At 43.2% G+C, this 27,002-nt stretch overlaps 1 protein-coding gene, 1 long non-coding RNA gene and 1 pseudogene across 51 annotated transcripts; 1 reads left to right on the top strand and 2 right to left on the bottom strand.

Annotated features, from left to right (window-relative positions):
• Window positions 1–1,960: 1,960 nt before the first annotated feature.
• LOC127932706 (uncharacterized) lies at window positions 1,961–6,941 on the bottom strand. Its single transcript, XR_008146386.1, has 3 exons — window positions 6,566–6,941; window positions 2,647–2,715; window positions 1,961–2,013 (listed from the first exon to the last, which is right to left on the bottom strand). It is a non-coding gene; the product is annotated as an uncharacterized LOC127932706 (long non-coding RNA).
• Window positions 6,942–8,713: 1,772 nt separating this feature from the next.
• The window catches only part of LOC127932476 (calcium-binding mitochondrial carrier protein SCaMC-3-like), a 26,633-nt pseudogene continuing 8,344 nt past the window's right edge, over window positions 8,714–27,002 (top strand).
• On the bottom strand, window positions 22,138–24,699 carry LOC127932475 (octapeptide-repeat protein T2-like). Of its 50 annotated transcripts, XM_052528182.1 has the most exons (10): window positions 24,584–24,699; window positions 24,442–24,532; window positions 24,288–24,401; window positions 24,044–24,247; window positions 23,837–23,887; window positions 23,681–23,782; window positions 23,118–23,322; window positions 22,925–22,975; window positions 22,646–22,696; window positions 22,138–22,582 (listed from the first exon to the last, which is right to left on the bottom strand). In XM_052528182.1, the coding sequence occupies exons 1-9, from the start codon at window positions 24,680–24,682 to the stop codon at window positions 22,678–22,680; spliced, it is 936 nt and encodes a 311-aa protein (XP_052384142.1). In that variant the 5' UTR covers window positions 24,683–24,699; the 3' UTR covers window positions 22,138–22,582; window positions 22,646–22,677. The 50 variants fall into 50 exon arrangements, 47 of the variants coding, with proteins under 47 accessions (XP_052384142.1, XP_052384141.1, XP_052384115.1 ...); XM_052528181.1 differs by having other exon boundaries at window positions 22,138–22,696; XM_052528155.1 differs by having other exon boundaries at window positions 22,138–22,696; window positions 23,118–23,231.

Genomic DNA, 27,002 nt, shown 5'->3' with positions numbered 1-27,002 from the left:
TATGGACCAATAACATCTGTTAAATATGGACCAATAACATCTGTTAAATATGTGTATGTGACCAATAACATCTACCAATAACAAATATGTGTATGGACCAATAACATCTGTTAAATATGGACCAATAACATCTGTTAAATATGGAAATATGGACCAATAACATCTGTAAATATGGACCAATAACATCTGTTAAATATGGACCAATAACATCTGTGTGACCAATAACATCTGTAAATATGTGTATGTGACCAATAACATCTGCTAAATACCAATGGACCAATAACATCTGTTAAATATGTGTATGGACCAATAACATCTGTTAAATATGGACCAATAACATCTGTTAAATATGGACCAATAACATCTGTTAAATATGGACCAATAACATCTGTTAAATATGTGTATGGACCAATAACATCTGTTAAATATGGACCAATAACATCTGTTAAATATGGACCAATAACATCTGTTAAATATGGACCAATAACATCTGTTAAATATGGACCAATAACATCTGTTAAATATGTGTAAATATGGACCAATAACATCTGTTAAATATGTGTATGGACCAATAACATCTGTTAAATATGGACCAATAACATCTGTTAAATATGTTAAATATGGACCAATAACATCTGTTAAATATGGACCAATAACATCTGTTAAATATGGACCAATAACATCTGTAAATATGGACCAATAACATCTGTTAAATATGGACCAATAACATCTGTAAATAAATATGGACCAATAACATCTGTTAAATATGGACCAATAACATTAAATATGACCAATAACATCTGTTAAATATGGACCAATAACATCTGTTAAATATGGTATGGACCAATAACATCTGCTAAATATGGATGGACCAATAACATCTGTTAAAACTATGGACCAATAACATCTAAGAACTATACCATATTTATGATAAACACAAACATCTTACAACTCACATATGAGTAAATACTAAGACTTGAGAATAAATATAAATTATAATGTTGTTATAAAACACAGCTTGTTATTATGTTGTTGTGTGGGTCCTCCGGGGCAGCAGGTGGCGCTGTGGAATATCTAAGGAACCCTAAGGGCCTCCAGGCAGTGTGGGGGAACGAGGAACAGGATAAGAGTCTTTGGCCAATCAGGTGGTAAATGTTGTTGGGCCAATAAATGTGTTAAATGCAGGCTCCTCCATCACTCTAAATATGAGCCTCCCTGGTCTCAGCATCCAGGTTCACCTGGCAACAACACACACAATGTTCAACAACGCCTGTAAATATGTTCAATAACATCCTGTCCAAATATGTACTTTACATCGAGCTTCCTTATGCTACAGAAATATGAGAAATGGGGGCTCTAACCCCTCTGGACTGTTCTGGACTCAGACAAGGCTTACTTACTTCTAAACATTCACAATAACATCTATACAACGTCTGTAAAATGTATATACAACATTTAGACAGCATCTACAAATATCCACCTACCTCCTGTGGTGAACCAGGGTTGATGTACTGGCAGTACATAGACTGGGCCTTAACCCCTGCTGCCATGGGGGGTAACCCTGTACTCCTCACAGGCCAACCAGAACTGCAGGTTCTCCTCACTGAACTCAGACTGCAGGAACCAGAGGAAAGCTTTCTGGCCAACTGGTAGAAGGGGGGATTTCAACAAGTCAAACTATACATTGCCAATAACATCAGTGTAAATATGGAAAGAATAACATCTGAAGGAGGATGTGAAAGAGAAAAGAGGCAGAGAGAGGGGGAGAGAGAAGGGGAGAAACAATAAAGATAGGGAGGGAATAAAGATCTGAGAGGGAGTAAATATGGACCAATAACATAGAAGAAAGAGTGACAAATATGAGAGCGGGACCAAAACATCTGATAAAGAGGAAAAGAGAAGAGCTGATAGAAGAGAGGGGGGACAAAGAACAGAGAGAGAAAGATGGACTAGATCTTACTCTTGCTGTTGAATAGAGGACTAAGATCCTGAAGAGTCCTGTCCTCCTGGACCCTTTAGAACAGGCATGAGGTTATAGAAAAGAGATTAATAGAAACTCTGATGTCATATAAACAACCCACAGTTCCTGACGTAACTCATGACTGCAGTAGCTCACTGGTGTAGAATGGTGGACAGACAGACAGACAGACAGACAGACAGACAGACCAGACAGACATCTGTTAGACATACAGACAACAACATCTGACAGACAGACAGACAGACAACAGACAGTTAACAGACAGACAGACATAACATCTGACAACAGACAGACAACAACATCAGACAATATGGACAATAACAGACGGACAACAGACGGACAATAACAGACGGACAGACGGACATATGGACAACAACAGACAGACAGACAGACACAACAACAGACAGACAGAAGATGGACAATAGACAGACAGACAACAGACAGACAACATCAGACAGACAGACAGACAGGACCAACAACAGACAGACAGACAGACAGACAGACAGACAGACAGACAGACAGACAGACAGACAAATATGGAGACAGACAGACAGACAGACAGACAGACAGACAGACAGACAGACAGACAGACAGACAGACGGACACACAGACGGACATAAACAGACGGACAGACGGACGGACGGATAACGGACAGACAGACAGGTTACCTGTGTTTGTGATGTGTCCACTCCTGTTTGTCAGCCAGGTGACACAACTTCACCCGCATCCCCTTTGCTCTGGAACACAGGCACACACACACACACACACACACACACACACACACACACACACACATCAGGTGGTAGACATTTAGTTTGTGCTCTATATCTAAAAATCTAATGTCAACCTTCTCCTTCAACAAAACACAGCATCCAGGTCTCTCCTTTAACAAACTTTGACAACGCCTGTACACAATCACATAGCACAATCCATACTACACAATACATACTACAAGGCACAATACACACTACAACATCAACACATCAACCTTCTCCTTCAACCATCACAACAACAACTACACAATACATACAACATTCACAAACATCTACACAACGTCTGTATGTACATACAACATTACATCAACAACAACACTCACCTACATTCTACAAATACAACCAATACATACTGGCATCACATCAGACTGGGCCTTCAACCCCACAATACCATGGGGGTACACACTGTACACACAGGCAACCAGAACTACCTCACAAACATCAGACTGCTAACCATCACACAACATACTACACAACTGGTAGAAGGGGGACAACAATCAAACATACATTGCTACACAAACATACTACAGATACATACTACACAATACATACTCTACACAATACACAATTAAGGGGGACAACAATATGAGATAACCTTCTCCTTCAACACAATACACACTGACACATCACATAACCTACAACCATCACATCAGACAATACTTCATACAAACACAATACATTTACACAAACTCACATCCATCAAGACTCCTTCAAAATACATAAGACTGGATAGAACACATGGGTTATACATACTACACAAAACTCTGACACAATACATACTACACAATACATACTACACAATACATATACACAAATACATACTACACAATACACACTACACAACATACTACACAATACATACTACACAATACATACTACACAATACATACTACACAATACATACTACACAATACATACTACACAATACATACACACAATACAGACTACACAATACATACTACACAATACATACACAATACAGTACTACACAATACACATACAGACTACACAATACATACTACACAATACACAATACATACTACACAATACATACTACACAATACATACTACACAACACACACTACACAATACATACTACACAATACATACTACACAATACATACTACACAATACACAGACAGACAGACATACATACTACACAATACACAATACATACAGACAGACAGACACAGACAGACATCTACACAATACATACTACATACTACACACTACACAATACATACACACAATACATACTACACAATACATACTACACAATACACACTACACAATACATACTACACAATACATACTACACAATACATACTACACAATACATACAGACACAATACTACACACATACATACATACACACAATACACAATACATCCTCACACACTACACAATACATAATACACACTACACAATACATACTACACAATACACACACACACACAATACATACACACACACACATACATACTACACAATACACACTACTACACAATACATACACACACAACACAATACACAAAACACAACACACAAACTACATCCTCACACACTACACAATACATAATACACACTACACAATACATACTACACAATACATCCTCACACACTACACAATACACAATACATACTACACAATACACAATACATCCTCACACACTACACAATACATAATACACACTACACAATACATAATACACAATACATCCTCACACACTACACAATACACAATACACAATACATACTACACAATACACAATACATACTACACAATACATACTACACACTACACACTACACAATACATACTACACACTACATACTACACAATACATACTACACAATACATACTACACAATACATACTACATCACACAACCTACATCCTTCACACAAAACACACAATACATACATACTACACAACAATACATACTACACAATACATACATCCTACACACTACACAATACATACTACACAATACACAATACTACACACATACATACACACACATACATACTAACAATACATACTACACAATACACACTACACAATACATACTACACAATACATACATACACAATACATACTACACATACATACTACACAATACATTCTACACAATACACAATACATACTACACAATACAGCCTCACACATTACACAATACATACTACACACTACACAATACACAATACATACTACACAATACATACTACACAATACACAATACATACTACACAATACACACTACACAATACATACTACACAATACATACTACACAATACATACTACACAATACATTCTACACAATACACAATACATACTACACAATACACACTGTACAATACATACTACACAATACACACTGTACAATACATACTACACAATACATATTACACAATACATCCTCACACACTTCATAATACATACTACACAATTCACAATACATACTACACAATACATACTACACAATACACACTACACAATACATACTACACAATACATACTACACAATACATACTACACAATACACACTACACAATACATACTACACAATACATACTACACAATACATACTACACCATACATACTACACAATACATTCTACACAATACACAATACATACTACACAATACAGTCTCACACATTACACAATACATACTACACACTACACAATACACAATACATACTACACAATACACAATACATACTACACAATACACACTACACAATACATACTACACAATACACACTGTACAATACATACTACACAATACACACTGTACAATACATACTACACAATACATAATACATACTACACACTACACAATACATACTAAACAATAAATCCTCATACACTACACAATACATACTACACACTACACAATACACAATACATACTACACAATACATACTACACAATACATGCTACACAATACACACTACACAATACATACTACACAATACACACTACACAATACATACTACACCATACATACTACTTACTACACAATACATACTACACAATACACAATACATCCTCACACACTACACAATACATAATACACACTACACAATACATACTACACAATACACACTACACAATACATACTACACCATACATACTACTTACTACACACTACATACAGTACTACATACTACACACACACATACATACCTCACACACTACACAATACATAATACACACTACACAATACATACTAATGGACTCCATCACACACTACATGTGTTACACAATACATACTACACATTACACACTAGTACATCCTCACACACTACACAATACATACATACACACATACACAACCTACATAATACTACACATCCTCACTACACTACACAATACACACATACTACATACAGTACTACATACTACTACACACTACATACAGTACTACATACTACACACTACACACTACATACAGTACTACATACTACACACTACATACAGTACTACATACTACACACTACATACAGTACTACATACTACACACTACATACAGTACTACATACTACACACTACATACAGTACTACATACTACACACTACATACAGTACTACATACTACACACTACATACAGTACTACATACTACACACTACATACAGTACTACTACACACTACACACTACATACAGTACTACATACTACACACTACATACAGTACTACATACTACACACTACATACAGTACTACACACTACATACAGTACTACATACTACACACTACATACAGTACTACATACTACACACTACATACAGTACTACCTACTTCCATACTCACTTCTCCAAGCATGACGAGGGAAGGGAGGACAGTCCTTTACACATTTCAGCCTGCGGGAAGGAAATTAACGAAACAAACAAAACATGTGAAACCAGCTGTTGTATTCTGATGTGTGCTCCTTCCTGTCCTGTTCTGTGCTCCTTCCTGTCCTGTTCTGTGCTCCTTCCTGTCCTGTTCTGTGCTCCTTCCTGTCCTGTTCTGTGCTCCTTCCTGTCCTGTTCTGTGCTCCTTCCTGTCCTGTTCTGTGCTCCTTCCTGTCCTGTTCTGTGCTCCTTCCTGTCCTGTTCTGTGCTCCTTCCTGTCCTGTTCTGTGCTCCTTCCTGTTCTGTGTCTGTGCTCCTTCCTGTTCTGTGTCTGTGCACAAACTAACCCCCTACAGTGTATCAGCCCCTTTAATATACCTGCTTATCACACATGTTAATCTACCACACATCTGAGAACAGAATGAGGGAGGAGGATGGACGGATGGATGGATGGATGGATGGATGGATGGATGGATGGATGGATGGATGGATGGGGGAGAGATGGACGGATGGATGGATGGATGGAGGAGATGGAGGATAATGGAAGATGATGGATGGATGGATGGATGGGGGAGAGACACCGATGGATGGATGGGGGTTAATGTACCGGAACCGTTAACATTGGGAAAAGAAAGACGGGCCAGCACACACAATGAGGTAATCAGGAGACTGTGTGTGTGTGTGTGTGTGTGTGTGTGTGTGTGTGTGTGTGTGTGTGTGTGTCATCGAATGGCCAGTCTGTCAGCATGTGTGTTCTCACTTCTCAGCCAACCAGTCAGTGTGATGGGAAAAGTCCATTCACCAGAGAGAGGTGATGACAGACGAACAGGTGATACACTGGCCTCACCACTCCAACTATGGAAAGTGTGTGTATGCGTGTGTGTGCATGCGTGTGTGTGTGCATGCGTGTGTCTGTGTGTGTGTGTGTGCGTGCGACTTGGTTTGTGGGGAGATTTCCCACTTCCCCATGATGACAAAGGCTATTTTAAGTTTAGGGTTTCGGGTTAGAATTAGGGTAACGGGTTAGTGGGGTAGGTTTAGGGGGTTAGGTTTGGGTTTGGGGTTAGGAGTTAGGTTTTGGGTTAGGGGTAGGAGTTAGGATTAGGGTTTTGGATTAGGTTTAGGGTTTTGGGTTAGGAGTTAGGTTTAGGGTTTTGGGTTAGGGGTTAGGGTTTTGGTTTAGGTTTAGGAGTTAGGGGTTAGGGTTTTGGGTTAGGAGTTAGGAGTTAGTGGTTAGGGGTTAGGGTTTTGGGTTAGGGTTTTGGGTTAGGGGTTAGGAGTTAGGTTTAGGGTTTTGGTTAGGGTTAGGTTTAGGGCTAGGTTTTTGGTTAGGGTTTTGGGTTAGGGTTAGGGTTAGGAGTTAGGTTTAGGGTTAGGGTTTTGGGTTAGGGTTAGGGTTTTGGGTTAGGGGTTAGGAGTTAGGGGTTAGGGGTTAGGAGAAAATAGGATTTGAATAGAAATACATTTTAGGTCCCCATGAGGATAGAACATAATATATGTGTGTGAAAACAAGAGAGTGAAAGAGAGAGAGAGAGAGAGAGAGAGAGAGAGAGAGAGAGAGAGAGAGAGAGAGAGAGACATTGTACATTGTATATATATATATAATATGACATTTGTAATGTCTTTACTGTTTTTAAACTTCTGTATGTGTAATGTTTACTGTTAATTTTTGTTGTTTTTCACTTTATATATTCACTTTGTATATTATCTACCTCACTTGCTTTGGCAATGTTAACACATGTTTCCCATGCCAATAAAGCCCCTTGAATTGAATTGAATTGAATTGAGAGAGAGAGAGAGAGTGCCAGGTGTGACTAGTTGTAACAGGTGTAACTAGTTGTGACAGGTGTGACTAGTTGTAACAGCTGACTAGTTGTAACAGGTGACTAGTTGTAACAGGTGACTATTTGTAACATGTGTGACTAGTTGTAACAGGTGACTAGTTGATAAGCCAGATGGTTGGGTGTGTGCTGGACATTTGTTTGAGAAGGCCACTTGACTTTATTTGAGTGTGTGTGCGGCCCCTATCTGTGTGTGTTACTGCAACACAGGACCATGTTATTGTTGCAAACATGATTTATAAAGGGGCATTCCTGGCATCAGTCCAACAGAGTGATTCATAATGCACTGAAAGAAAACATCATATAGTCTACAACATGTGGTATAGAAAATGTACAATGTCAATCAACTGTAATAGACTCAAGAACTATTACTACGATATTTCAGGATTGTATTACGAGAGCGAGTCCCACCATTGCCTACGAGACCGTTTCAACAGTGTTTTTCAATTCACCTTGGGTCTTTGTGTGTGGGGACTGAACTAAATGCGTGTCCCTGGTTGTCTACAGAGGGCTAGGCTACGGCGCAGACTCAAGACAACACATTCCTTCGACGCTTCGCTTTCTCAGTTGACGCGACGGCGACGGTTTCTGACGTGAAGCAAGGATACATTAGCAGCATTGGCCTAGATAATATTTTCTTCGCATGACAGCGACCCGACACGGACCAACTATTTGCAACGCTGCAAAGTGCGCATTTGCTGTCACATTCTGACGGATCGTAACGTCAGGACCGTGCATTACAAACCACCCGAGGTTGGTGTGCGTCCCCCAAAAAACAAGAGGACGACATGTACAGGCCTAATCTTTAAACGTCTCGGGCATATCCGTTACCGAGATGAATTTGACACTAGATTAAGGTTCCGGTTCTGGCAGGTTGCCGCGCTCCGTTCTAAAGCACCGAAAGAAGGAAGGGCTTTCTGTCTTTACTACAATGTTCGGTTACCGTCGCTTCCTGGTTTCTTGACGGATAAATAAACAACTATTTACAACCAATTGCGGAATAAAAACGGGTGTTAAAACTTTGAGATGATGTGTAACATGTATAGCATGACCGCGAATGGGAGCGCGTCGTGAGATCCACCGTTCGATTGTTTTTAATCTGCACATCTGTCTGTCCTTCTCCCGAGAGATTTACTGACTGAGTAGCCTGAATATTACAACAACAACACATCTATCCTGATTTGGACATAGGACGCCGATGACTCTATAGGCTATTCCACCGGGATCTAACCGACGCAGCCAACCGTCACCACGCATGGGTCCGCCGGGGGCTCGGATCCCCCGGGGCTGGAGGACCCAGGCCCGCTGCCAGGAGGATGGCGATCCGGAGAGGGAGAAGCGATGGGTGGAACTGTTCGACGAACTGGACTTGAACAGTGATGGAGTCATCGATATCCACGAGCTCCGGGTGGGATTGGCGAAACGTGGGCTCTCCCGCCGCGCGGTGGACCGGGTAAGCAGCCAACGAGCCCGGCCAGCAACTCGGCTGTCATTCGCTATACCTTGATGATGATCACTAATTACGTTTTTTTACGTGAAACATTTGGCTATAGCCTAAACTCACACGGTGGGGTTCCCCCTAGCCAACACCAGCCACTAATTGTGTGTGTGTGTGTGTGTGTGTGTGTGTGTGTGTGTGTGTGTGTGTGTGTGTGTTCCACTGGTTGTGTGTGTGTGTGTGTGTGTGTGTGTGTGTGTGTGTGTGTGTGTGTGTGTGTGTGTGTGATGTCACTGATGAGGATTCCCCCGTGTATCTGCATCACCCTTTTTTTCACCTCTTCCATATCCTACTCTGTTCTGTTCTACTCTATTAGACTCCTCTACAGGTCAGACAGCAGTCTGCTGTGGGTAGATTGGATATGTATTAGACTCTACAGGTCAGACAGTAGTCTGCTGTGGGTAAATGTAAACTCCTCTACAGGTCAGACAGTAGTCTGCTGAGGGTGAGGATATGTATTAGACTCCTCTACCCAGACAGTAGTCTGCTGAGGGTAGATTGGATATGTATTAGACTCTACAGGTCAGACAGCAGTCTGCTGAGGGTAGATTGGATATGTATTAGACTCCTCTACAGGTCAGACAGTAGTCTGCTGAGGGTAGATTGGATATGTATTAGACTCTACAGGTCAGACAGTAGTCTGCTGAGGGTAGATTGGATATGTATTAGACTCTACAGGTCAGACAGCAGTCTGCTGAGGGTAGATTGGATATGTATTAGACTCCTCTACAGGTCAGACAGTAGTCTGCTGTGGGTAGATTGGATATGTATTAGACTCTACAGGTCAGACAGTAAGTAGTCTGCTGGGCTGGATATGTAACTCCTCTGGGACAGGTCAGACAGCAGTCTGCTGAGGGTGGGATAGATTGGGGTATATACCAGGGTATATGAAGATAGATAGGTAACCTCCTGAGACCACCAGGCTATATGAAGATAGATAGGTAACCTCCTGAGACCACCAGGCTATATGAAGATAGATAGGTAACCTCCTGAGACCACCAGGCTATATGAAGATAGATAGGTAACCTCCTGAGACCACCAGGCTATACGAAGATAGATAGGTAACCTCCTGAGAGCACCAGGCTATATGAAGATAGATAGGTAACCTCCTGAGACCACCAGGCTATATGAAGATAGATAGGTAACCTCCTGAGAGCACCAGGCTATATGAAGATAGATAGGTAACCTCCTGAGACCACCAGGCTATATGAAGATAGATAGGTAACCTCCTGAGAGCACCAGGCTGTATGAAGATAGATAGGTAACCTCCTGAGACCACCAGGCTATATGAATATAGGCTCTGGGGTGTCTCTATGGATGGTGTCTCTCTTTAAGTGGTATCTCAAGTGTAGTGGTGTCCTCTTTATGGTGGGCTCTATGTAGTGGTGTCTCTCTTTATGTAGTGGTATCTCAATGTATAGTGTCTCTCTTTATGTAGTGGTGTCTCAATGTAGTGGTGTCTCCTATGTAGTGATTTCTCTATGGGGTGACTCTCTTTATGTAGTGGTGTCTCTCTTTATGTAGTGGTGTCTCTCTTTATGTAGTGGTGTCTCTCTTTATGTAGTGGTGTCTCTCTTTATGTAGTGGTGTCTCTCTTTATGGAGTGGTGTCCTCTTTATGTAGTGGTGTCTCTCTTTATGTAGTGGTGTCTCTCTTTATGTAGTGGTGTCTCATTGTGTTTGTCTTTATGTAGTGGTGTCTCTCTTTATGTAGTGGTGTCTCTCTTTATGTAGTGGTGTCTCAATGTAGTGGTGTCTCTTTTTATGTAGTGGTGTCTTTCTTTATGTAGTGTTGTGGTGTCTCTCTTTATGTAGTGGTGTCTCTCTATATGTAGTGTTGTCTCTCTTTATGTAGTGTTGTCTCTCTTTATGTAGTGGTATCTCAATGTAGTGGTGTCTCAATGTAGTGGTGTCTCTCTTTATGTAGTGTTGTGGTGTCTCTCTTTATGTAGTGTTGTACTTTCTTTATGTAGTGGTCTCTCTTTATGTAGTGGTCTCTCTTTATGTAGTGTTGTCTTTATGTAGTGGTGTCTCTTTATGTAGTGGTGTCTCTCTTTATGTAGTGTTGTGGTGTCTCTCTTTATGTAGTGGTCTCTCTTTATGTAGTGTTGTCTCTCTTTATTAGTTGGTATCTCAATGTAGTGGTGTCTCAATGTAGTGGTGTCTTTATGTAGTGGTGTCTCTCTTTATGTAGTGGTGTCTCAATGTAGTGGTGTCTCTCTTTGTGTAGTGGTGTCTCAATGTAGTGGTGTCTCTTTATGTAGTGGTGTCTCTATGTAGTGGTGTCTCTCTTTATGTAGTGGTGTCTCAATGTAGTGATGAAATGAGTGGTGTCTCAATGTAGTGGTGTCTCTCTTTGTGTAGTGGTGTCTCAATGTAGTGCAAACTTTATGTAGTGGTGTCTCTCTTTATGTAGTGGTGTCTCTCTTTATGTAGTGTTGTGGTGTCTCTCTTTATGTAGTGGTCTGTCTCTATGTAGTGGTGTCTCTCTTTATGTAGTGGTATCTCAATGTAGTGGTGTTTCTCTTTATGTAGTGGTGTCTCTCTTTATGTAGTGGTGTCTCTCTTTATGTAGTGGTGTCTCTATGTAGTGTTGTCTCTCTTTATGTAGTGGTGTCTCTCTTTATGTAGTGTTGTCTCAATGTAGTGGTGTCTTTATGTAGTGGTGTCTCTCTTTATGTAGTGGTGTCTCTCTTTATGTAGTGGTGTCTCTATGTAGTGGTGTCTCTCTTTATGTAGTGGTGTCTCAATGTAGTGGTGTCTCTCTTTATGTAGTGGTGTCTCTCTTTATGTAGTGGTGTCTCAATGTAGTGGTGTCTTTGTAGTGGTGTCTCTCTATATGTAGTGGTGTCTCTCTATATGTAGTGGTGTCTCTCTTTATGTAGTGGTGTCTCTCTTTATGTAGTGGTGTCTCTCTTTATGTAGTGGTGTCTCTCTTTATGTAGTGTTGTCTCTCTTTATGTAGTGTTGTCTCTCTTTATGTAGTGTTGTGGTGTCTCTCTTTATGTAGTGGTATCTCAATGTAGTGTGTCTCTCTTTATGTAGTGGTGTCTCAATGTAGTGGTGTCTCTCTATGTAGTGATTTCTCTATGTAGTGTCTCTCTTTATGTAGTGGTGTCTCTTTATGTATTGGTGTCTCAAGTATGATGGTCTCTTTGTAGACTCTATGTAGTGGTGTCTCTCTTTATGTAGTGGTGTCTCTATGTAGTGGTGTCTTTCTTTATGTAGTGGTGTCTCCTTTATGTAGTGGTGTCTTTCTTTATGTAGTGCTTTCTTCATGTAGTGGTGTCTTTCTTTATGTAGTGGTGTCTCAATGTAGTGGTGTCTCTCTTTATGTAGACTCTATGTAGTGGTGTCTCAATGTAGTGGTGTCTCTTTTTATGTAGTGGTGTCTTTCTTTATGTAGTGGTGTCTCAATGTAGTGGTGTCTCTCTTTATGTAGTGGTGTCTTTCTTTATGTAGTGCTCAATGTAGTGGTGTCTTTATGTAGTGGTGTCTCTCTTTATGTAGTGGTGTCTCTATGTAGTGGTGTCTCTCTTTGTGTAGTGGTGTCTCAATGTAGTGGTGTCTCAATTTATGTAGTGGTGTCTCTCTATGTAGTGGTGTCTCTATGTAGTGGTGTCTCTCTTTATGTAGTGGTATCTCAATGTAGTGGTGTCTCTCTTTATGTAGTGCACTCTCTTTATGCTAGTGTTGTCTCTCTTTATGTAGTGCTATCTCTCTTTATGTAGTGTTGTGGTGTCTCTCTTTATGTAGTGGTATCCAGTGCTCTCTTTATGTAGTGGTGTCTCAATGTAGTGAAGATGTAGTGATTTCTCTATGTAGTGGTGTCTCTCTTTATGTAGTGGTGTCTCTTTATGTACCAGGTGTCTCAATGTAGTGAAGTCTCTTTTTATGAGGGGTGTCTCTATGTAGTGGTGTCTCTCTTTATGTAGTGGTGTCTCTATGTAGTGGTGTCTTTCTTTATGTAGTGGTGTCTCTATGTAGTGGTGTCTCTCTTTTTATGTAGTGGTGTCTTTCTTTATGTAGTGGTGTCTTTCTTTATGTAGTGGTGTCTTTCTTTATGTAGTGGTGTCTCAATGTAGTGCTCTTTATGTAGGGGTGTCTCTATTTAGTGGTGTCTCAATGTAGTGGTGTCTCTTTTTATGTAGGGGTGTCTTTCTTTATGTAGTGGTGTCTCAATGTAGTGGTGTCTCTCTTTATGTAGTGGTGTCTTTCTTTATGTAGTGGTGTCTCTATGTAGTGGTGTCTCTCTTTATGTAGTGGTGTCTCTATGTAGTGGTGTCTCTCTTTGTGTAGTGGTGTCTCAATGTAGTGGTGTCTCTTTATGTAGTGGTGTCTCTCTTTATGTAGGCTCTCTTTATGTAGTGTTGTGGTGTCTCTCTTTATGTAGTGGTCTCTCTTTATGTAGTGTTGTCTCTCTTTATGTAGTGTTGTCTCTCTTTATGTAGTGGTGTCTCTCTTTATGTAGTGTTGTGGTGTCTCTCTTTATGTAGTGTTGTCTCTCTTTATGTAGTGGTGTCTCTCTTTAGTAGTGGTGTCTCTCTATGTAGTGGTGTCTCTATGTAGTGGTGTCTCTCTTTATGTAGTGGTATCTCAATGTAGTGGTGTCTCTCTTTATGTAGTGGTGTCTCAATGTAGTGGTGTCTCAAATGTAGTGGTGTCTCTCTATAGTGGTGCCTCTAAGTGGTATCTCAATGTAGTGGTGTCTCTCTTTATGTAGTGGTGTCTCAGGTGGTGTCTCAATTTATGAGTGGTGTCTCTCTATGTAGTGGTGTCTCTATGTAGTGTGTCTCTCTTTATGTAGATCCAATGTAGTGGTGTCTCTCTTTATGTAGTGAATGTAGTGGTGTCTCTCTTTATGTAGTGGTGTCTCTCTTTATGTAGTGGTGTCTCTATGTAGTGGTGTCTCTCTTTATGTAGTGGTGTCTCTCTTTATGTAGTGTTGTCTCAATGTAGTGGTGTCTTTATGTAGTGGTGTCTCTCTTTATGTAGTGGTGTCTCTCTTTATGTAGTGGTGTCTCTATGTAGTGGTGTCTCTCTTTATGTAGTGGTGTCTCAATGTAGTGGTGTCTCTTTATGTAGTGGTGTCTCTCTTTATGTAGTGGTGTCTCAATGTAGTGGTGTCTCTGTAGTGGTGTCTCTCTATATGTAGTGGTGTCTCTCTATATGTAGTGGTGTCTCTCTTTATGTAGTGGTGTCTCTCTTTATGTAGTGGTGTCTCTCTTTATGTAGTGGTGTCTCTCTTTATGTAGTGTTGTGTGTCTCTCTTTATGTAGTGTTGTGGTGTCTCTCTTTATGTAGTGTAGTATTGTCTCTCTTTATGTAGTGGTGTCTCTCTATGTAGTGGTGTCTATGTAGTGGTGTCTTTTTATGTAGTGGTGTCTCTCTATGTAGTGTCTCTCTTTAGTGTGTCTCTCTATGTAGTGGTGTCTCTCTTTATGTAGTGGTGTCTCTCTATGTAGTGGTGTCTCTCTATGTAGTGGTGTCTCTCTTGTAGTGGTGTCTCTCTTAGTGGTGTCTCTCTATGTAGTGGTGTCTCTCTTTAGTGGTGTCTCTCTATGTAGTGGTGTCTCTCTTTATGTAGTGGTGTCTCTCTATTGGTGCCTCTATGTAGTGGTGTCTCTCTTTATGTAGTGGTGTCTCTCTTTATGTAGTGTTCTCTATGTAGTGTGTCTCTCTTTATGTAGTGTATCTCAATGTAGTGGTGTCTCTCTTTATGTAGTGTTGTGTGTGTCTCTCTTATGTAGTGGTGTCTCTCTATGTAGTGTTGTGTGGTGTCTCTCTTTATGTAGTGTTCTCAATGTGTGGTGTCTCTCTTTATGTAGTGTTCTCAATGTAGTGGTGTCTCTCTTTATGTAGTGTTGTGTCTCTCTTTAGTGTGCCTCTATGTTGTGGTGTCTCTCTTTATGTAGTGGTGTCTCTCTTTATGTAGTGTTGTCAATGTAGTGGTGTCTTTATGTAGTGTTGTCTCTCTTTATGTAGTGTTGTGGTGTCTCTCTTTATGTAGTGTTGTGGTGTCTCTCTTTATGTAGTGTTGTGGTGTCTCTCTTTATGTAGTGTTGTGGTGTCTCTCTTTATGTAGTGTTGTGGTGTCTCTCTTTATGTAGTGTTGTGGTGTCTCTCTTTATGTGTTGTCTCTCTTTATGTAGTGTTGTGGTCTCTCTCTTTATGTAGTGTTGTGGTCTCTCTCTTTATGTAGTGTTGTGGTCTCTCTCTTTATGTAGTGTTGTGGTGTCTCTCTTTATGTAGTGTTGTGGTCTCTCTCTTTATGTAGTGTTGTGGTCTCTCTCTTTATGTAGTGTTGTGGTGTCTCTCTTTATGTAGTGTTGTGTCTCTCTTTATGTAGTGTTGTGTTGTCTCTCTTTATGTAGTGTTGTGTTGTCTCTCTTTATGTAGTGTTGTGTTGTCTCTCTTTATGTAGTGTTGTGTTGTCTCTCTTTATGTAGTGTTGTGTTGTCTCTCTTTATGTGGTGTTGTGTTGTCTCTCTTTATGTAGTGTTGTGTTGTCTCTCTTTATGTAGTGTTGTGGTGTCTCTCTTTATGTAGTGTTGTGTTGTCTCTCTTTATGTAGTGTTGTCTCTCTTTATGTAGTGTTGTGTGTCTCTCTTTATGTAGTGTTGTGTGTCTCTCTTTATGTAGTGGTGTCTCTCTTTATGTAGTGTTGTGTGTCTCTCTTTATGTAGTGTTGTGGTGTCTCTCTTTATGTAGTGTAGTGTCTCTCTTTATGTAGTGTTGTGGTGTCTCTCTTTATGTAGTGTTGTGTGTCTCTCTTTATGTAGTGTTGTGTCTCTCTTTATGTAGTGTTGTGTGTCTCTCTTTATGTAGTGTTATGGTGTCTCTCTTTATGTAGTGTTGTGGTGTCTCTCTTTATGTAGTGTTATGGTGTCTCTCTTTATGTAGTGGTGTGGTGTCTCTCTTTATGTAGTGTTGTCTCTCTTTATGTAGTGTTGTGGTGTCTCTCTTTATGTAGTGTTGTGTTGTCTCTCTTTATGTAGTGTTGTGGTGTCTCTCTTTATGTAGTGTTGTGTTGTCTCTCTTTATGTAGTGTTGTGGTGTCTCTCTTTATGTAGTGTTGTGGTGTCTCTCTTTATGTAGTGTTGTGTTGTCTCTCTTTATGTAGTGTTGTGGTGTCTCTCTTTATGTAGTGTTGTGGTGTCTCTCTTTATGTAGTGTTGTGGTGTCTCTCTTTATGTAGTGTTGTGGTGTCTCTCTTTATGTAGTGTTGTGTTGTCTCTCTTTATGTAGTGTTGTGGTGTCTCTCTTTATGTAGTGTTGTGGTGTCTCTCTTTATGTAGTGTTGTTCTCTCTCTTTATCTTTATGTAGTGTTGTGGTGTCTCTCTTTATGTAGCGTTGTGGTGTCTCTCTTTATGTAGCGTTGTGGTGTCTCTCTTTATGTAGTGTTGTGGTCTCTCTCTTTATGTAGTGTTGTGGTGTCTCTCTTTATGTAGTGTTATGGTGTCTCTCTTTATGTAGTGGTGTCTCTCTTTATGTAGTGGTGTCTCTCTTTATGTAGTGGTGTCTCTCTTTATGTAGTGGTGTCTCTATGTAGTGGTGTCTCTCTTTATGTAGTGGTGTCTCTCTTTATGTAGTGGTGTCTCTCTTTATGTAGTGGTGTCTCTCTTTATGTAGTGGTGTCTCTATGTAGTGGTGTCTCTCTTTATGTAGTGGTATCTCAATGTAGTGGTGTCTCTCTTTATGTAGTGGTGTCTCAATGTAGTGGTGTCTCTCTTTATGTAGTGGTGTCTCTCTATGTAGTGGTGTCTCTCTTTATGGAGTGGTGTCTCTCTTTATGTAGTGTTGTGGTGTCTCTCTTTATGTAGTGTTGTGGTGTCTCTCTTTATGTGGTGTTGTGGTGTCTCTTTATGTAGTGTAGTGTTGTCTCTCTTTATGTAGTGGTGTCTCTTTATGTAGTGGTGTCTCTCTTTATGTAGTGTTGTGGTGTCTCTCTTTATGTAGTGTTGTGGTGTCTCTCTTTATGTGGTGTTGTGGTGTCTCTTTATGTAGTGTTGTGGTGTCTCTCTTTATGTAGTGTTGTGGTGTCTCTCTTTATGTAGTGTTGTGGTCTCTCTCTTTATGTAGTGTTGTGGTCTCTCTCTTTATGTAGTGTTGTGGTCTCTCTCTTTATGTAGTGTTGTGGTGTCTCTTTATGTAGTGTTGTGGTGTCTCTCTTTATGTAGTGTTGACTCTGTTTATGTAGTGTTGTCTCTCTTTATGTAGTGTTGTGGTGTCTCTCTTTATGTGGTGTTGTGGTGTCTCTCTTTATGTAGTGTTGTGGTGTCTCTCTTTATGTAGTGTTGTGTTGTCTCTCTTTATGTAGTGTTGTGTTGTCTCTCTTTATGTAGTGTTGTGGTGTCTCTCTTTATGTAGTGTTGTGGTGTCTCTCTTTATGTAGTGTTGTGGTGTCTCTCTTTATGTAGTGTTGTGGTGTCTCTCTTTATGTAGTGTTGTGGTGTCTCTCTTTATGTAGTGTTGTGGTGTCTCTCTTTATGTAGTGTTGTGGTCTCTCTCTTTATGTAGTGTTGTGGTCTCTCTCTTTATGTAGTGTTGTGGTGTCTCTTTATGTAGTGTTGACTCTGTTTATGTAGTGTTGTCTCTCTTTATGTGGTGTTGTGGTGTCTCTCTTTATGTAGTGTTGTGGTGTCTCTCTTTATGTAGTGTTGTCTCTTATGTAGTGTTGTGTTGTCTCTCTTTATGTAGTGTTGTGGTGTCTCTCTTTATGTAGTGTTGTGGTGTCTCTCTTTATGTTGTGTTGTGGTGTCTCTCTTTATGTAGTGTTGTGGTGTCTCTCTTTATGTAGTGTTGTGGTGTCTCTCTTTATGTAGTGTTGTGGTCTCTCTCTTTATGTTGTGTTTTGGTCTCTCTCTTTATGTTGTGTTTTGGTCTCTCTCTTTATGTAGTGTTGTGGTGTCTCTCTTTATGTAGTGTAGTATTGTCTCTCTTATGTAGTGTTGTGGTGTCTCTCTTTATGTAGTGTTGTCTCTCTTTATGTAGTGTAGTGTTGTCTCTCTTTATGTAGTGTTGTCTCTCTTTATGTAGTGTTGTGGTCTCTCTCTTTATGTAGTGTTGTGGTCTCTCTCTTTATGTGGTGTTGTGGTGTCTCTCTTTATGTTGTGTTGTGGTGTCTCTCTTTATGTAGTGTTGTGGTGTCTCTCTTTATGTAGTGTTGTGGTGTGTCTCTTTATGTAGTGTTGTGTTGTCTCTCTTTATGTAGTGTTGTGTTGTCTCTCTTTATGTAGTGTTGTGGTGTCTCTCTTTATGTAGTGTTGTGGTGTCTCTCTTTATGTTGTGTTGTGGTGTCTCTCTTTATGTAGTGTTGTGGTGTCTCTCTTTATGTAGTGTTGTGGTGTCTCTCTTTATGTAGTGTTGTGGTCTCTCTCTTTATGTGGTGTTGTGGTGTCTCTCTTTATGTTGTGTTGTGGTGTCTCTCTTTATGTAGTGTTGTGGTGTCTCTCTTTATGTAGTGTTGTGGTGTCTCTCTTTATGTAGTGTTGTGTTGTCTCTCTTTATGTAGTGTTGTGGTGTCTCTCTTTATGTAGTGTTGTGTTGTCTCTCTTTATGTAGTGTTGTGGTGTCTCTCTTTATGTAGTGTTGTGTTGTCTCTCTTTATGTAGTGTTGTGGTGTCTCTCTTTATGTAGTATTGTCTCTCTTTATGTAGTGTTGTGGTGTCTCTCTTTATGTAGTATTGTCTCTCTTTATGTAGTGTTGTGGTGTCTCTCTTTATGTAGTATTGTCTCTCTTTATGTAGTGTTGTGGTGTCTCTCTTTATGTAGTGTTGTGGTGTCTCTCTTTATGTAGTGTTGTGGTGTCTCTCTTTATGTAGTATTGTCTCTCTTTATGTAGTGTTGTGGTGTCTCTCTTTATGTAGTATTGTCTCTCTTTATGTAGTGTTGTGGTGTCTCTCTTTATGTAGTGTTGTGGTTTCTCTCTTTATGTAGTGTTGTGGTGTCTCTCTCGTTGTGATGTGTGTTAAATATAAAATGTAGAAATATATGTATTACTGTAAACAGCACTTTAAATGAGAAGTCGGATCCTCAGCCACTTCATTAAATTAAGTCTACTAAATCACCATTCTGTTGGAGAGTTATAGGGCATTGTTTTGTGTGTTTGAATGTGTTACTGTTGACTTTGTTATACACACACACACACACACACACACACACACACACACACACACACACACACACACACACACACACACACACACACACACACACACACACACACACACACACACACACCTCCCGCTATCAGTTTATGGCTGTTTTTCTTGGCAGAAAGAGTGTAGCAGACAAACACACAGTGGTGTTCTGTCTGTTCACGTGTGTCGGGGAGAGTACACGTTCCCTATTTTAGTTCTAGGAGAGAGTTGGTAAGCCGAGAAAGCATTTAACCTTTCCCACTCACGCTATCTCTTTTCTCTGTCTCTCTCTCTCTCCCCTTGCTTTCTCTCTACTGAACACTAGACAACTCTACCTGATTACTACTATTCCCTATATAGTGCACTACTTTAGACCAGAGCCCTATTCCCTATATAGTGCACTACTTTAGACCAGAGCCCTATTCCCTATATAGTGCACTACTTTAGACCAGAGCCCTATTCCCTATATAGTGCACTACTTTAGACCAGAGCCCTATTCCCTATATAGTGCACTACATTAGACCAGAGCCCTAGTCCCTATATAGTGCACTACTTTAGACCAGAGCCCTATTCCCTATATAGTGCACTACTTTAGACCAGAGCCCTATTCCCTATATAGTGCACTACTTTAGACCAGAGCCCTATTCCCTATATAGTGCACTACTTTAGACCAGAGCCCTATTCCCTATATAGTGCACTACTTTAGACCAGAGCCCTATTCCCTATAGGGGGTGTACTGGTACACCAGGGGGTGTACTGGTACATCAGGCTGACTCACCCTACAGAAACAGGAGATAGACTAGTGTCCTGTCCAGGGGGTGTACTGGTACATCAGGCTGCCTCACCCTAGAGTCTAGAGTAGTGTACTATATAGGAGGAATGGTCTCTGGTCTAGAGTAGTGTACTATATAGGAGGAATGGTCTCTGGTCTAGAGTAGTGTACTATATAGGAGGAATGGTCTCTGGTCTAGAGTAGTGTACTATATAGGAGGAATGGTCTCTGGTTTATAGTAGTGTACTATATAGGAGGAATGGTCTCTGGTTTATAGTAGTGTACTATATAGGAGGAATGGTCTCTGGTCTAGAGTAGTATACTATATAGGAGGAATGGTCTCTGGTCTAGAGTAGTGTACTATATAGGAGGAATGGTCTCTGGTCTAGAGTAGTGTACTATATAGGAGGAATGGTCTCTGGTCTAGAGTAGTGTACTATATAGGAGGAATGGTCTCTGGTCTAGAGTAGTGTACTATATAGGAGGAATGGTCTCTGGTCTAGAGTAGTGTACTATATAGGAGGAATGGTCTCTGGTCTAGAGTAGTGTACTATATAGGAGGAATGGTCTCTGGTCTAGAGTAGTGTACTATATAGGAGGAATGGTCTCTGGTCTAGAGTAGTGTACTATATAGGAGGAATGGTCTCTGGTCTAGAGTAGTGTACTATATAGGAGGAATGGTCTCTGGTCTAGAGTAGTGTACTATATAGGGTACCATTTGGAATGTATGGAATGTCTGTGATGTAATGTGACTGACCCAGGATTGACCTCAGAGTGGTTTGTAACTGTGTTTCTCAGGTTGTCTGTTAGTTTCAGTGTATTGATTTTGCTTCTTGTCTTTGCATCCGGCTTTGCATCTTCTTCCCCCTTTTCACCTCCACATTAACATTCCATCCACCACTTCCTCCTGTTCTCTATTCACCTCCACATTAACATTCCATCCACCACTTCCTCCTGTTCTTAATTCACCTCCACATTAACATTCCATCCACCACTTCCTCCTGTTCTTAATTCACCTCCACATTAACATTCCATCCACCACTTCCTCCTGTTCTTAATTCACCTCCACATTAACATTCCATCCACCACTTCCTCCTGTTCTTAATTCACCTCCACATTAACATTCCATCCACCACTTCCTCCTGTTCTTAATTCACCTCCACATTAACATTCCATCCACCACTTCCTCCTGTTCTTAATTCACCTCCACATTAACATTCCATCCACCATTTCCTCCTGTTCTTAACCATGTTGGCAACTCTTCTACCTCCTCTCCATCTCCTCCTCCCCCACCTCTCCTTTCTCTCCATCTCTCCATCTCCTCCTCCCCACCTCTCCTCTCTCTCCTCGCCCCACATCTCTCCATCTCCTCCCCACCTCTCCTCTCTCTCCTCGCCCCACATCTCTCCATCTCCTCCCCCACCTCTACTCTCTCTCCTCACCCCACATCTCTCCATCTCCTCCTCCCCCACCTCTCCTCTCTCTCCTCACCCCACATCTCTCCATCTCTCCATCTCCTCATCCCCCACCTCTCCTCTCTCTCTCCTCGCCCCACATCTCTCCATCCTCCCCCCACCTCTCCTCTCTCTCTCCTCGCCCCACATTTCTCCATCTCCCCCTCCCCCACCTCTCCTCTCTCTTTCCTCGCCCAACATCTCTCCATCTCCCTGTCCATCTCCTCCTCCCCCACCTCTCCTCTCTCTCTCCTCGCCCCACATCTCTCCATCTCCTCCTCCCCCACCTCTCCTCTCTCTTTCCTCGCCCAACATCTCTCCATCTCCCTGTCCATCTCCTCCTCCCCCACCTCTCCTCTCTCTCTCCTCGCCCCACATCTCTTCATCTCCTCCTCCCCCACCTCTCCTCTCTCTTTCCTCGCCCCACATCTCTTCATCTCCTCCTCCCCCACCTCTCCTCTCTCTTTCCTCGCCCAACATCTCTCCATCTCCCTGTCCATCTCCTCCTCCCCCACCTCTCCTCTCTCTCTCTTCGCCCCACATCTCTCCATCTCCTCCTCCCCCACCTCTCCTCTCTCTTTCCTCGCCCAACATCTCTCCATCTCCCTGTCCATCTCCTCCTCCCCCACCTCTCCTCTCTCTCTCCTCGCCCCACATCTCTCCATCTCCTCCTCCCCCACCTCTCCTCTCTCTCTCCTCGCCCCACATCTCTTCATCTCCTCCTCCCCCACCTCTCCTCTCTCTCTGCTCACCCCACATCTCTCCATCTCCTCCTCCCCCACCTCTCCTCGCCCCACATCTCTCCATCTCCTCCTCCCCCACCTCTCCTCTCTCTTTCCTCGCCCAACATCTCTCCATCTCCCTGTCCATCTCCTCCTCCCCCACCTCTCCTCTCTCTCTCCTCGCCCCACATCTCTCCATCTCCTCCTCCCCCACCTCTCCTCGCCCCACATCTCTCCATCTCCTCCTCCCCCACCTCTCCTCTCTCTCTCCTCGCCCCACATCTCTTCATCTCCTCCTCCCCCACCTCTCCTCTCTCTCTCCTCACCCCACATCTCTCCATCTCCTCCTCCCCCACCTCTCCTCTCTCTCTCCTCACCCCACATCTCTCCATCTCCTCCTCTCCCACCTCTCCTCTCTCTCTCCTCACCCCACATCTCTTCATCTCCTCCTCCCCCACCTCTCCTCTCTCTCTCCTCACCCCACATCTCTCCATCTCCTCCTCCCCCACCTCTCCTCTCTCTCTCCTCACCCCACATCTCTCCATCTCCTCCTCCCCCACCTCTCCTCGCCCCACATCTCTCCATCTCCTCCTCCCCCACCTCTCCTCTCTCTTTCCTCGCCCAACATCTCTCCCTCTCCCTGTCCATCTCCTCCTCCCCCACCTCTCCTCTCTCTCTCCTCGCCCCACATCTCTCCATCTCCTCCTCCCCCACCTCTCCTCTCTCTCTCCTCGCCCCACATCTCTTCATCTCCTCCTCCCCCACCTCTCCTCCTCTCTCTCTCCTCACCCCACATCTCTCCATCTCCTCCTCCCCCACCTCTCCTCTCTCTCTCCTCACCCCACATCTCTCCATCTCCTCCTCCCCCACCTCTGCTCGCCCCACATCTCTCCATCTCCTCCTCCCCCACCTCTCCTCTCTCTTTCCTCGCCCAACATCTCTCCATCTCCCTGTCCATCTCCTCCTCCCCCCACCTCTCCTCTCCCTCTCCTCACCCCACCTCTCTCCATCTCCTCCTCCCCCCACCTCTCCTCGCCCCACATCTCTCCATCTCCTCCTCCCCCACCTCTCCTCTCTCTCTCCTCGCCCCACATCTCTCCATCTCCTCCTCCCCCACCTCTCCTCTCTCTCTCCTCGCCCCACATCTCTTCATCTCCTCCTCCCCCACCTCTCCTCTCTCTCTCCTCACCCCACATCTCTCCATCTCCTCCTCCCCCACCTCTCCTCTCTCTCTCCTCACCCCACATCTCTCCATCTCCTCCTCCCCCACCTCTCCTCGCCCCACATCTCTCCATCTCCTCCTCCCCCACCTCTCCTCTCTCTTTCCTCGCCCAACATCTCTCCATCTCCCTGTCCATCTCCTCCTCCCCCACCTCTCCTCTCTCTCTCCTCACCCCACATCTCTCCATCTCCTCCTCCCCCACCTCTCCTCGCCCCACATCTCTCCATCTCCTCCTCCCCCACCTCTCCTCTCTCTCTCCTCGCCCCACATCTCTTCATCTCCTCCTCCCCCACCTCTCCTCTCTCTCTCCTCACCCCACATCTCTCCATCTCCTCCTCCCCCACCTCTCCTCTCTCTCTCCTCGCCCCACATCTCTCCATCTCCTCCTCCCCCACCTCTCCTCTCTCTTTCCTCGCCCAACATCTCTCCATCTCCCTGTCCATCTCCTCCTCCCCCACCTCTCCTCTCTCTCTCCTCGCCTCACATCTCTCCATTCCCTCTCCACCCTTCCACCCTGTGCCCCCCCACCACCTTTCCACTCCCTCATCTCTTCAACCCCACCACCTCCTCCCCTTTCCACCCCCCTCTCCACCACCACCTCTGCCCCTACACCGCTCCTCCACCCCCCTTCTGTGCCCCCTCCCCAGCAGATTGTCAAGGAGGGGGACAGCAACAATGATGGAGAGTTGGACTTCCAGGAGTTCCGGCAGTACCTCCGCTCCCACGAGGAAGAGCTCCGACTCATGTTCCTCAGCCTGGACCGCAACAACGACGGTTTGTAAAGATAAATATGAACCCGTCTTACGTCCGTGATCCAGAATCACAGGGAGCTAAATGGTCTTACGTCCGGGCTCCAGAATCACAGGGAGCTAAATGGTCTTACGTCCGGGCTCCAGAATCACAGGGAGCTAAATGGTCTTACGTCCGGGCTCCAGAATCACAGGGAGCTAAATGGTCTTACGTCCGGGCTCCAGAATCACAGGGAGCTAAATGGTCTTACGTCCGGGCTCCAGAATCACAGGGAGCTAAATGGTCTTACGTCCGTGATCCAGAATCACAGGGAGCTAAATGGTCTTACGTCCGTGATCCAGAATCACAGGGAGCTAAATGGTCTTACGTCCGGGCTCCAGAATCACAGGGAGCTAAATGGTCTTACGTCCGGGCTCCAGAATCACAGGGAGCTAAATGGTCTTACGTCCGGGCTCCAGAATCACAGGGAGCTAAATGGTCTTACGTCCGGGCTCCAGAATCACAGGGAGCTAAATGGTCTTACGTCCGGGCTCCAGAATCACAGGGAGCTAAATGGTCTTACGTCCGTGATCCAGAATCACAGGGAGCTAAATGGTCTTACGTCCGGGCTCCAGAATCACAGGGAGCTAAATGGTCTTACGTCCGGGCTCCAGAATCACAGGGAGCTAAATGGTCTCACGTCCGTGATCCAGAATCACAGGGAGCTAAATGGTCTTACGTCCGTGATCCAGAATCACAGGGAGCTAAATGGTCTTACGTCCGGGCTCCAGAATCACAGGGAGCTAAATGGTCTTACGTCCGGGCTCCAGAATCACAGGGAGCTAAATGGTCTTACGTCCGGGATCCAGAATCACAGGGAGCTAAATGGTCTTACGTCCGTGATCCAGAATCACAGGGAGCTAAATGGTCTTACGTCCGGATCCAGAATCACAGGGAGCTAAATGGTCTTGTCCGTTCACAGGGAGCTAAATGGTCTTACGTCCGGGCTCCAGAATCACAGGGAGCTAAATGGTCTTACGTCCGGGCTCCAGAATCACAGGGAGCTAAATGGTCTTACGTCCGGGCTCCAGAATCACAGGGAGCTAAATGGTCTTACGGTGCTCCAGAATCACAGGGAGCTAAATGGTCTTACGTCCGGGGAAATGGTCTTACGTCCAGAATCACAGGGAGCTAAATGGTCTTACGTCCGTGATCCAGAATCACAGGGAGCTAAATGGTCTTACTCCGTGCTCCAGAATCACAGGGAGCTAAATGGTCTTACGTCCGGGCTCCAGAATCACAGGGAGCTAAATGGTCTTACGTCCGGGCTCCAGAATCACAGGGAGCTAAATGGTCTTACGTCCGGGCTCCAGAATCACAGGGAGCTAAATGGTCTTACGTCCGGGCTCCAGAATCACAGGGAGCTAAATGGTCTTACGTCCGTGATCCAGAATCACAGGGAGCTAAATGGTCTTACGTCCGTGATCCAGAATCACAGGGAGCTAAATGGTCTTACGTCCGGGCTCCAGAATCACAGGGAGCTAAATGGTCTTACGTCCGGGCTCCAGAATCACAGGGAGCTAAATGGTCTTACGTCCGTGCATCCAGAATCACAGGGAGCTAAATGGTCTTACGTCCGGGCTCCAGAATCACAGGGAGCTAAATGGACATCCTCTGTAGTTGTTTAACTAAAATACGCAGACGTGTGCAGACCCACATTTGTAACTTGATACAAATATACAATATAGCCAATTTTGCAAAGCTCACTGGGTTCTTGTGTTGCGTACGTATGTACGGTATGTGAATAAAATACACACTGAGAAACACAATCAAAACACACACAGTCAAATACACACACCAACTCTGACGTGGATACTGTGTTTGCAGGTGAGATAGATGTATCAGAGATTCAGCAGTCCCTTCAAACTCTGGGAATAGCTGTGAGTCTGAAGGAGGCTGCCACGATCATGAAGAGGTCTGTACAATCTACTCTACTCTATATCTACGCTATAATGATACAGTCTACTCTGGTTA

Source organism: Oncorhynchus keta, chromosome 10 (assembly GCF_023373465.1).
Source record: "Oncorhynchus keta strain PuntledgeMale-10-30-2019 chromosome 10, Oket_V2, whole genome shotgun sequence".
NCBI classification, from domain to species: domain Eukaryota; kingdom Metazoa; phylum Chordata; class Actinopteri; order Salmoniformes; family Salmonidae; genus Oncorhynchus; species Oncorhynchus keta.
The sequence above is the reverse complement of the archived record's forward strand: the minus strand, read 5'-3'. Positions and strand labels throughout refer to the sequence as shown.

Coding starts and splice junctions, on each gene's coding strand:
- LOC127932475 (XM_052528134.1), bottom strand. CDS start 24,682: ATGGACAGGGAGATGGAGAGATGTTGGGCGAGGAAAGAGAGAGGAGAG. Junction 24,402..24,441: donor GAGATGTGGGGCGAGGAGAG/GTGGGGGAGGAG, acceptor GGGTGAGGAGAG/AGAGAGGAGAGGTGGGGGAG. Junction 24,248..24,287: donor GAGATGTGGGGCGAGGAGAG/GTGGGGGAGGAG, acceptor GGGTGAGGAGAG/AGAGAGGAGAGGTGGGGGAG.